At 40.9% G+C, this 11,432-nt stretch overlaps 5 protein-coding genes across 5 annotated transcripts; 3 read left to right on the top strand and 2 right to left on the bottom strand.

Annotated features, from left to right (window-relative positions):
* Nucleotides 1–642, top strand: LOC130163708 (histone H2B 1/2). Its single transcript, XM_056368055.1, has one exon. The coding sequence runs from the start codon at nt 37–39 to the stop codon at nt 409–411; it is 375 nt and encodes a 124-aa protein (XP_056224030.1). The 5' UTR covers nt 1–36; the 3' UTR covers nt 412–642.
* Nucleotides 643–1,537: 895 nt separating this feature from the next.
* Nucleotides 1,538–1,964, top strand: LOC130163710 (histone H4). Its single transcript, XM_056368058.1, has one exon. The coding sequence runs from the start codon at nt 1,560–1,562 to the stop codon at nt 1,869–1,871; it is 312 nt and encodes a 103-aa protein (XP_056224033.1). The 5' UTR covers nt 1,538–1,559; the 3' UTR covers nt 1,872–1,964.
* Nucleotides 1,965–2,087: 123 nt separating this feature from the next.
* On the bottom strand, nt 2,088–3,035 carry LOC130163704 (histone H3). Its single transcript, XM_056368050.1, has one exon. The coding sequence runs from the start codon at nt 3,007–3,009 to the stop codon at nt 2,599–2,601; it is 411 nt and encodes a 136-aa protein (XP_056224025.1). The 5' UTR covers nt 3,010–3,035; the 3' UTR covers nt 2,088–2,598.
* A 678-nt stretch (nt 3,036–3,713) lies between these two features.
* LOC130163701 (histone H1-like) lies at nt 3,714–5,375 on the bottom strand. Its single transcript, XM_056368048.1, has one exon. The coding sequence runs from the start codon at nt 4,839–4,841 to the stop codon at nt 4,206–4,208; it is 636 nt and encodes a 211-aa protein (XP_056224023.1). The 5' UTR covers nt 4,842–5,375; the 3' UTR covers nt 3,714–4,205.
* Nucleotides 5,376–9,015: 3,640 nt separating this feature from the next.
* LOC130163703 (histone H1-like) lies at nt 9,016–11,087 on the top strand. The gene has a single exon (XM_056368049.1). The coding sequence runs from the start codon at nt 9,406–9,408 to the stop codon at nt 10,039–10,041; it is 636 nt and encodes a 211-aa protein (XP_056224024.1). The 5' UTR covers nt 9,016–9,405; the 3' UTR covers nt 10,042–11,087.
* Nucleotides 11,088–11,432: the final 345 nt, after the last annotated feature.

Raw genomic sequence — 11,432 nt, 5'->3', positions numbered from 1 at the left:
TCTTCACATTTGCTTGAGGAAAGTGAATCTCTGACGATGCCTGAACCAGCGAAGACAGCGCCCAAGAAGGGCTCCAAGAAAGCCGTGGCCAAGACCGCCGGCAAGGGCGGCAAGAAGAGGAGAAAGACCAGGAAGGAGAGCTACGCCATCTACGTGTACAAGGTGCTGAAGCAGGTCCACCCCGACACCGGAATCTCCTCCAAGGCCATGAGCATCATGAACTCCTTCGTCAGCGACATCTTCGAGCGTATCGCCGGTGAGGCCTCCCGCCTGGCTCACTACAACAAGCGCTCCACCATCACCTCCAGGGAGATCCAGACCGCCGTCCGCCTGCTGCTCCCCGGGGAGCTGGCCAAACACGCCGTGTCTGAGGGCACCAAGGCCGTCACCAAGTACACCAGCTCCAAGTAAACAGCTCTGCTATAACAACAACAACCCAACGGCTCTTTTAAGAGCCACCCACTCTCTCTACAAAGACAAAACCTTCCTCTGCTTTGTGTCGTACAAATATAATCTGTTCATAATTAATACAAATACCAACAATAGTGGAGTTGAAGTCTAAAGTCCCAACATCATCCTTCACTAAGAAATAAGCTTATCATCCTCTTGGCACATGCTAAGAACTCACTTCTCTTTGTATCTGAGGTGTTTATATAAGTATATAGTGTTTATGTGTGTGTGTGTGTATAAATAAGTCTTTAGTCCACATGAGCTCGTCACTGAGTAACTACAGTGGAGACCAGATCTGCCCAAACTGAACCTTAGAGAGAAGTTTAAAAACTGCTCTGTTCTCCACCGCCTTCATTTAATCCCCCACTTCAAATATATCACATCAGTGTTATACTGTTCTCTTATTGTGTTTACTATTTTTGTTTTTTACCTTTTTATTTAATCAAGTAGATAAATCTCATTATCAACAGAAACCTGAATGTAGATTAAAGACTATTAATGAAAGAACACTGAACACACAAGACTTTACAATATAATTTAAATAACAAACAACATTCTTATTAAACAGGATCATATAAAGATGATAAAACGCAGCCAACAATTAAAACAATTGCTTTCTGTTCTGCTTTTCCTATTTCGGACCTCTGTATAATAATGCAGTAAATACATCAGATTATCATCCATCATACTCTGACATTAAACTGCTCTGTGATGATAAACACACTGTCCCTTAACAACCAACACATTATCTTTATTTTAATACATACACCGTTTATGTGATAAATACAATACTGTGTTAGACTGGAGGAATGAAACCTGAAAGGATGGCACAGTGATAATTTAACGTGCATTTCACTCATTGACGGAAACAGGCGGGAAAACATGTAAATAAAGAAAAATACGTGATTAGATATCTAAAGAAGTTTGTATGAAAACATAAGATAATGTCCTCTGTTCATTAAACAAAGGGTTAACGCCAACGGTTAACGGTTTCCCGCCCAGTTTCCCGCCCAGTGGATACATGTAGTCTTCACTAACGTCCGCAGACAGGATTCAAATAGCGACGCGACTCACGCGCTCATCATCAGTTTCTGAGAACCATCAGCAACATGAGCGGACGCGGCAAAGGAGGCAAGGGACTCGGGAAAGGAGGCGCCAAGCGGCACCGTAAAGTTCTCCGTGATAACATCCAGGGAATCACCAAACCCGCCATCCGCCGTCTGGCTCGCCGCGGCGGAGTCAAGCGTATCTCCGGCCTCATCTACGAGGAGACCCGCGGTGTGCTCAAGGTCTTCCTGGAGAACGTCATCCGTGACGCCGTCACCTACACCGAGCACGCCAAGAGGAAGACGGTCACCGCCATGGACGTGGTCTACGCCCTCAAGAGGCAGGGCCGCACCCTGTACGGCTTCGGAGGCTAAACGTGTCACCACACACCCCAACAACACAACGGCTCTTTTAAGAGCCACACATCTACTCTACAGAGATTAATCCTTTAGATTTAATATTAGTATCTTGTTACTGTGTAAAGGAAGTTTAAACTCTTTATGACGCTACAAACATTGTAAATCATAAGTGACTAAGGTTAATTCCTACTTTTGGTAAAAGTTGAAGTTACTACAAACTATATTAAATTGTAATGAATATTAATTCTGAAGTAGCTGCACTTGTTTGTATAATATATTTCATGTTGTGAACAAAAACTTCGGGGATATCTTTATGATGACGTTGCCAAGCCTGGGATAATGTTGGAAGGTTGTCTTTCAACTATTAACAGATTTAGTGTAATCATATTACTGCATCTATACATGTCTCTAAGCCACATATAGGTTAATGTAACTCTGTGCTTCTGGAGCGAGTGTTCACAGGCTCAGTTTGTTTATGGTCTGAAGACAGTAATTAATTTTATTCAACAACTTTACAAAACTGGCTGGAAAAATGTGTTTGATACTTTTTTTTCCTGAACTGATTCAGGATCAGTTATGCTCCACATGTAAAGGTTCACCATATTTGATAAACCATATAAATGAGTTTGATTAATTATATATTTGGTGAGTATTATGTATATTGTTGAAAGGACAGAGCTCTTATGAAACAGGTGTGTGGCTCTTAAAAGAGCCGTTGTGTTTGGAGTGTAGTCAGGCGGGTTTAAGCCCTCTCCCCGCGGATGCGGCGGGCCAGCTGGATGTCTTTGGGCATGATGGTGACCCTCTTGGCGTGGATGGCGCACAGGTTGGTGTCCTCGAAGAGGCCGACCAGGTAAGCCTCGCTGGCCTCCTGCAGAGCCATGACGGCGGAGCTCTGGAAGCGCAGGTCGGTCTTGAAGTCCTGAGCGATCTCCCGGACCAGGCGCTGGAAGGGCAGCTTGCGGATGAGCAGCTCGGTGGACTTCTGGTAGCGGCGGATCTCTCTGAGAGCCACGGTACCGGGCCTGTAACGGTGAGGCTTCTTGACTCCGCCGGTGGCCGGGGCGCTCTTACGGGCAGCCTTGGTGGCCAGCTGCTTCCTGGGGGCTTTGCCTCCGGTGGATTTACGGGCGGTCTGCTTGGTTCTTGCCATTTCGGGCGAGTACGAGATTCTTCCTCTTCCTCAGAAAGAGTTGTGATTCAGTAGCAGCTCGTGTCTGTTTATATAGCCAGAGCCGGAGCGCCGACAAGCCTGATTGGTCGAATATGTGCACGTGACGTAGCTGCTCGTCTGCAGCGTCATACCAAAGTAGGCATGCACGTTTCATGTATAAAACATTTTGTCAAGTATTTTATACATTAAATAATAGAAAGGAAAAAATAAATATTATATATATGATTATTTAAAAAAAAAAAAAAATATATATATATATATAATATTTTAAATTGTCATGTACAAAATAATATAAGTATTAATCTATCTAATAAACATTTGGTATATGAGTGGGTTGGATCAAAAAACATTACATGCACCTGTGTGTGTTCACACCATAAGTTTTATTTAATGGAGACTAAATATTTATTGTAAAATAAATGTTGACAACCAAATAGTAATAACTATTACTGTAACTGTCTGTTATATGGAAGTAATGAAAGTAAATGAGCGTAACAGCTGTTTAATTTTACCACAGCTGGGTGTCATGTTGATATAAATAATATAAAGATAAATTAATGTTTATTTACTGGTAATGAATTTACAGCATTATGGATAAGTCTGATCTTTATTTATTCCCAGAGGGAAAACTCACAAAGACAGAAATAATATTAGAAAAGTATATATATACACACACACAAACACACTTTTCTAATATTATTTTTTATTATAAAAAGTGTATAGAAATAAATAATACAACAACAATCAAGTTCAACAGTAGAAAGTTATATACACAAGTCTCAAGTCAGGTGACACAGCTGTGACTGACAGTAAAACAAGACAATTGTAGTGACATTTGAAAAAAACGTCATGACCCGAAGAAAAATGTAAGTACTTGCTCTAAAAACTACAGTATCATTAAGTCCATCTAGAAATCACTGCAGTGATTTATAACCAGGATGGTCACCAATACAAAAATATACTAAATAAACTGTATATAAAAATAGAAATTCAATAAACGCCATCTTCTCAAGTTTCTTCTTTTACACAGCAATTTTTCAATTAAACACATTTACAACTGCAGGAATTGTATAATATATAAAGAGTAAGTTAGAGGCTGGACATTTGCTCTTAGTGAAATATGTGGGTGGCTCTTAAAAGAGCCTTTTGTTGTGTTTAAAGTAAAGTTTGTAGATTTACTTCTTGGCTGCTTTCTTAGCGCCAGTCTTCTTGGGCTTGGCAGCTTTGGGCTTCGCCACCTTCTTCGCAGCCTTCTTGGGTGTAGTCGCCTTCTTGGCGGCCTTCTTCGGGCTCTTTGCAGCTTTCTTGGCCGCTGCGGGTTTCTTGGCGGCGGCGGCGGCAGGTTTCTTGGCCTTCTTCGGGGTGGTCTTGGCCGCTTTGGGCTTCTTGGCGGCCGCCGGCTTCTTAGCGGCGGCTTTCTTGGCCGCGGGCTTCTTGGCTTTAGGGGCGGCGGCGGCAGCGGAGGCGGCGGGCTTCTTCACCACCTTCTTGGGCTTCTCGGCGGTCTTGCTCGCCTTGAAGGACCCGGAGGCTCCGGTTCCCTTGGTCTGGACCAGGGCGCCTTTACCCACCAGGGTCTTGATGGCGCGTCGGACGTGGGCGCTGTTGTGCTCCACATCGTAGCCCTGAGCGGCCAGAGACTTCTTCAGAGCCACGTAGGACAGACCTTTCCGCTCCTTGGACGCGGACACGGCCTTCAGGATCAGCTCGCTGGCGCCGGGGCCGGTCTTCTTGCTCGGCTTAGCGGCCTTCTTCTTCGCTGCTTTGGCCGGAGCGGCGGCGGCGGGTGCGGCTGGGGCGACTTCTGCCATTGTACTGTCAAACAATCACTGTCAACGAGAGCGATCGGACTGATTCAGATTCTCCTGCAAAGACTGGAACTTAAACACACCATGAGAACCGTGGAGACTCAACCCTGCCGGCCTCTCCACAGAGCCGCGGGAACAGGAGACACTTGTGTTTTCTCTTTGCCGATAAACCCAGAAAATACACGTTTGGCGGAACTAATCAAATCTATAATCGTATCGATCTGACAGCGAACGAGTTTCTCTGCGTGTGTAAGTCAAATAAAGCTCTGAAGGTTTTTGAATATGGATTGGGAGGCCTTCAAACCTCTCCTATCTGCCGCCGTGAGAGGCGTTGGTCCGGGACTTTTCTCTCTCATTTCTCTCCTAAATGTTTTAAAAACCTCCAGAAAACTAATTAAAAGACTTTGACACTGAGATGAGAAGTTTGTTCACAGATCTGATGCTAAAAGATTTAATTCCTGATACTAGTTTTTAATTAAACACAGGTTAGTTTGCTGCCTTCAAACACACTCAAACGGTGTTGACACCTGCTATGGCAGACAGTCACTGTGTTTATCATTAGTTTTATTCTCCTGTAAAAAGTGTTTGTACCAAAGACAATCTGAAGCTGTTTCTTTGTCATTAAAGCAAAAGCACTTAAAAGTGGAGGAATAAATATAGAAATGTAATTTCTTGCTTTGGGATGAGCTGCTTCACTGTTCTGCTGTAACAAACCTATGAGCTGCTGCCGGGGCCTCAGGCCTCAGGCCTCAGGCCCGGGTCTGGCAGGAGGATCATGGGCTCGAATTTACTGAATATATGTTTAAAACATAACAAATGATAGATATAAATACTCATATTTATCATGGATTACAGATTATTTATCTATGAACTGGGTAAGATATATGTTCCCACTGACCTGATGCACAAACATTGACTATTTGTATGTACATGATTCACATCTTCCTGGACATTATATTTAGACTGTTCATATATTTCTGAGGTCAATATATTGTTTTGTGCTAATTCCAAGAGGAATGGACTGTATTCATAAATCGTAGTATTACTAGTAGTGGCATCAATACCTTTACCAAACATAAGAAGAAGATCTAGATCTAGATCTATAGCTTTTTCAAGCAAGTCAGAAACATTAGTTATTTAAATCTTTTTTTAAAGTAAGATTTTACTTAGATTCCTCCAGGTTTGTCTTCATATCTGATCAGCAACAAAATATGGTCAATATAAATAAACGCAGGTATGGATTTCTGCAAGAAAGTGTCTTTTTTGACATATTTTTAAAATCTAATGTCAGTTACTGTTACAGGTCTATTATACACTGGTAACACATTTTGTTCCCTCTGGGGTTCCTCGCGTCCAAAAAAGGACACACAAAGAAAATGCTATAAAATCATCATATATCAATATTTTTTTCTGCTTTTTTTGCATAAATCTCTTAAACCACTTCAGTTCTGCTCAAACCTACCAAATGATTATTAGTTTTCAGGATTTTAACCCTTTAAATGCCAGTTTGAAGACATGTTGCCTCTTGTTTTATTAAAAAAAACAACACCGAATATGAGATATTTCCACATAATACATGATGGAGGGATGTGACATTGTTTTATATCAGAGTCTTTTATATCAAGACATTTCTCAAAACCAGAATATGATCAGGGTGACGTTTGAACACTGGAAATAAATCATGTACTCATCCCGGCAGTAGCCCCCGTGGCACTCAAAATTTCCCTGGAATTTTCTAGTTCTAATATAAAATTATTTTCTATCGAGCAGCTACACCTTTAACCACAATATTTAGATTCTGACCAATCAATTTTTATATCGTATGTGGCATTATTGTCCACCTGTTCTACATGATGAAAAAAAGGCGGGAAGATCATGAGAAAATCAAACCATCATAAACCAAAACCATGAGACCAGTATAAAGTATAAAAACCATGGATCTTAACCTTTGATGTTGCATCAGTCACACAACTAGACGGCTGTTTATCATTTGAAAAACATATTAAACAATTCAGAATTTCCGCTGCATGACGACTTGCCCTAATGAACGTGTTAATATGTGTTTTATTGTTATGCTTGACTACCGCACTGCTCTGGAGGTCTTACGCTGATTCAGCACATTAGCAGTCATCCTCACACTGAATGAAGTATGTGATGGTTTGGCTCCACAGTACAATGCACTACATTACATGACAATACACCCCAGGGTGGGAGCTGTACGCTGCTGTGCTTCCTGTGAAAGAGGGTGTTACGATACCTGACTTACCTGTGTTTTCTTTTGCTCTTTGACCCTCATTTCAGTACGCTGTGAAAACCCTGGTAGTGTATTGTTTTATAGTTCATTTGCAACCAGCGCTTTTAGTTACCTTGTCTGGTGATTTAGTTTGTGTTTTAGTTTAAGAAGAAAATTCCTTGGTTTTCCTCACACGTTGTTCTGCCTCCTGATCGTCCCCTGGTTCCTCGTCAGGGAACATAACAGAGGCCAAACAGTTCAATCTCGGTTTCATCAAAATTTCAAAAATGTAATTATTACTGTCATAGCTAATTGTCTGATTGACTGACTTATATCAGTATTTTAGGTTGTACTTTTTAAATAAATTTGCAATTTTTTTTAGATTTAGTTTCAGCATGAGGCTGCAACATGACAACGTGAAAAAAATGAAGGGGTCTGAATACTTTCTGAATGCACTGTAAATGTGGACATAAAACTCAAAATGAGTTGTATTGACATGTGTCACATGTCATGCGATCAAAGACAGTATATAAATGGCATATAACCTCCTTTAAATATTATTTATAGTAAAACATGTAATAACTGTCAGTTAATGAGGTTGGATAATTCGCCATAGTTTCCTTTAGGTCAAAGATCACTGGAGTTTGTGGAAGGCGATTCTGTTTTGGTTAAGATTAGATTTAAATCTTGTTTCTGTTGTGACAACATAAAGGTAAAATGACAACCGAATAAACAAAAGTAACAGGATTAACAGTTTAAATATGTTTTTAAACAGAATAACCCAAAAAATATCCTTCATGCTGTAAAAGAATGACTCATGTGCCATGAATAGAAAATCTAATGAAAATGAAGATGGCCTCTAGTGACCAACTGAAAAAACAAAAATAAATGATAAATAGTTAGAGGCAATTCAAAAGTATTTGTTTATTCTCACCCTAAACACGAAGACCATCATATAAACTATAGTACAATGCAATTATACCATATAATAGTGATTTAGTGTAAAACAGCAGCAGTGGAATAAATCCAGGTTATAATGATCAGATCAGCTGACAGGTGTTGATTCATCTTTATGATGGTTCTGATAATGTTGTAGTTATTAGTTGTTATTTCAACCTGATTTATACCAACAGCTGTGTCTTGATGTGGCTCATAAACTGGAAATAGGGTGTATTTACAGCATGATAAATATGTTTGATTTTAATGTGAATTATTTACATTTTACAGTATTTCTCATCACTACATTCAGGGCATATTCATTATAGCTGTGCTGCAAAATCCATAGTTTTTTGTGATGTGCCATTTCACTGTAATATAACTTTCTTATTTCACCTCACGTTCTTCTGGAGTTTTATGTTTTATTTGTTTAAAAGTGACTTTTCATACATTAAAACATCTAAATCAACCTTTTCACCCAGTCGTCCAGACATACACAAGTGTTCTGTTATTTGACTGAATGAACCTTTATTCTTCTGTTTTTCTTCCTAAGTGTCTGTTTCATTGAAATAATTTGTTTCTTGCTTTGATATTGTAGAAAAACCAATCAACAGGTGTATTGATCTTCTATTGATTGTTATCAAGTGTAGTGATAAATAAAGTGACCTCTACTGTTGACAGTGTGTGTGTGAGCTTGAGCACATCTGTCTCCTTTTGAGGTCGGTGTGTGTGTAAAGTCGTTTGAGTCATTACAGTGATGTAAATACATGTTACACAACTTCAGATTGCAGTAACTTTAATTTAGGAATGAATCCATGATGAATTAAAAATGAGTAACTGGTAAATAGATGACACAGGAAGTAACTCAGCCAGTGGCTTCGACTGGCATGAGTGTGTTTGAAGGCAGCAAACTAACCTGTGTTTAATTAAAAACTAGTGTCAGGAATTAAATCTTTTAGCATCAGATCTGTGAACAAACTTCTCATCTCACTGTCAAAGTCTTTTAATTAGTTTTCTGGAGGTTTTTAAAACATTTAGGAGAGAAATGAGAGAGAAAAGTCCCGGACCAACGCCTCTCACGGCGGCAGATAGGAGAGGTTTGAAGGCCTCCCAATCCATATTCAAAAACCTTCAGAGCTTTATTTGACTTACACACGCAGAGAAACTCGTTCGCTGTCAGATCGATACGATTATAGATTTGATTAGTTCCGCCAAACGTGTATTTTCTGGGTTTATCGGCAAAGAGAAAACACAAGTGTCTCCTGTTCCCGCGGCTCTGTGGAGAGGCCGGCAGGGTTGAGTCTCCACGGTTCTCATGGTGTGTTTAAGTTCCAGTCTTTGCAGGAGAATCTGAATCAGTCCGATCGCTCTCGTTGACAGTGATTGTTTGACAGTACAATGGCAGAAGTCGCCCCAGCCGCACCCGCCGCCGCCGCTCCGGCCAAAGCAGCGAAGAAGAAGGCCGCTAAGCCGAGCAAGAAGACCGGCCCCGGCGCCAGCGAGCTGATCCTGAAGGCCGTGTCCGCGTCCAAGGAGCGGAAAGGTCTGTCCTACGTGGCTCTGAAGAAGTCTCTGGCCGCTCAGGGCTACGATGTGGAGCACAACAGCGCCCACGTCCGACGCGCCATCAAGACCCTGGTGGGTAAAGGCGCCCTGGTCCAGACCAAGGGAACCGGAGCCTCCGGGTCCTTCAAGGCGAGCAAGACCGCCGAGAAGCCCAAGAAGGTGGTGAAGAAGCCCGCCGCCTCCGCTGCCGCCGCCGCCCCTAAAGCCAAGAAGCCCGCGGCCAAGAAAGCCGCCGCTAAGAAGCCGGCGGCCGCCAAGAAGCCCAAAGCGGCCAAGACCACCCCGAAGAAGGCCAAGAAACCTGCCGCCGCCGCCGCCAAGAAACCCGCAGCGGCCAAGAAAGCCGCAAAGAGCCCGAAGAAGGCCGCCAAGAAGGCGACTACACCCAAGAAGGCTGCGAAGAAGGTGGCGAAGCCCAAAGCTGCCAAGCCCAAGAAGACTGGCGCTAAGAAAGCAGCCAAGAAGTAAATCTACAAAACTTTACTTTAAACACAACAAAAGGCTCTTTTAAGAGCCACCCACATATTTCACTAAGAGCAAATGTCCAGCCTCTAACTTACTCTTTATATATTATACAATTCCTGTTTGTTTTTGACATGTTATTTTCTCCACTCACTTAATAATAGAAAGTGTTTAGTAATGATCAATACGTCCCTGAATTAAACTGTCACATGACATTTTCCAACAGTCACAGGTAAGTAGCCAATTACTGTGGATGTAGAATAATGTTCGGTAGAACAGACATAACTTTGATTAAAGGTGATTTTAAAGTGAATAAACTAAATCAAAATCACTGCAGATGTCTGCAGTGATTTCCATTCAGAGGTGGATCTGCTTCATCCTGACACAACCACACCGCCACAGCTGTAGTAACATCACAATGAATGAATGAAATCTTATATGTATAATCTAGACTTGACATGTGATTATGTTGCCTGATTATATAAGGATATTATATAAGGATAATGAACCTATAGCCTTTAGCTGGTGTGCACATATAAACACAAGGATCCAAGAGCCATTGAAGCGTTTATTGAGTGAAAGAGTTGCTGAATGGATGGATGTTTTTTATTTTTCTGTACAATTAATTAAGAGTTTAGATGTTGCCATACAGACCATAGCACTAATGATAAAGAAAAGGTACATGATTAGCTTACATTATAGAAAAGTATAAAAGAAAATTTGACAATCTTCCCCACAGTAAAACAATATAGATATGATTGCATGAGTGCATGTATGAGCCGTGTGACGTGGACAGTTTGTGTCTCACTCTTCTGGACTGTTTCTTTCCCTCTAAAACGAAACCAGCCAATAAATAATTGCTAAAACTGCAGCAAACACAAAAATCTCACATGGACAAACATCTAAACAGATGTTCATACGCTGCTCCTTCATCAGTGTTAATCTCCTCCATGACTCCAAAACAGTAGAAACTTGTAAAGCCTGAAATATTTTCCTTCAATATCTTTGTTCTGTTTCACTGTGTATATAGACCTGCTTTTGGAAATATATATATTTTTGGACATTTTTTTTTTCATAATCCTTATTTATATGTTGCATTTATTCCCTTTGATTTTAATCTTTGATTTTATTTATGTGTGTTGTCCCTATTTTACTGTCTCTTATTTCAGAAGTTATGATTGTTTCAGTGTTTAATAGTTTTAATAAGATGAAATGGAAAATGAACGTTGTGTTAGACTACACATCTTCTAATTGTATGTACATTAATGCACTATACTTATAACCAACCTTTTATTTTTTGACAGTGAAACTCTTATTTTGTAAGTGGCACATACTCTGCGGCGGAAGTCTCATACTCGCTACAGTAACATGACGTGACCTTTTGTGATTGGACGATC

Source organism: Seriola aureovittata, chromosome 22 (genome assembly GCF_021018895.1).
Source record: "Seriola aureovittata isolate HTS-2021-v1 ecotype China chromosome 22, ASM2101889v1, whole genome shotgun sequence".
Taxonomy (NCBI): domain Eukaryota; kingdom Metazoa; phylum Chordata; class Actinopteri; order Carangiformes; family Carangidae; genus Seriola; species Seriola aureovittata.
This window is presented reverse-complemented; position numbering and strand designations above follow the sequence as displayed.

Coding starts and splice junctions, on each gene's coding strand:
- LOC130163704 (XM_056368050.1), bottom strand. CDS start 3,009: ATGGCAAGAACCAAGCAGACCGCCCGTAAATCCACCGGAGGCAAAGCC.
- LOC130163701 (XM_056368048.1), bottom strand. CDS start 4,841: ATGGCAGAAGTCGCCCCAGCCGCACCCGCCGCCGCCGCTCCGGCCAAA.
- LOC130163710 (XM_056368058.1), top strand. CDS start 1,560: ATGAGCGGACGCGGCAAAGGAGGCAAGGGACTCGGGAAAGGAGGCGCC.
- LOC130163708 (XM_056368055.1), top strand. CDS start 37: ATGCCTGAACCAGCGAAGACAGCGCCCAAGAAGGGCTCCAAGAAAGCC.
- LOC130163703 (XM_056368049.1), top strand. CDS start 9,406: ATGGCAGAAGTCGCCCCAGCCGCACCCGCCGCCGCCGCTCCGGCCAAA.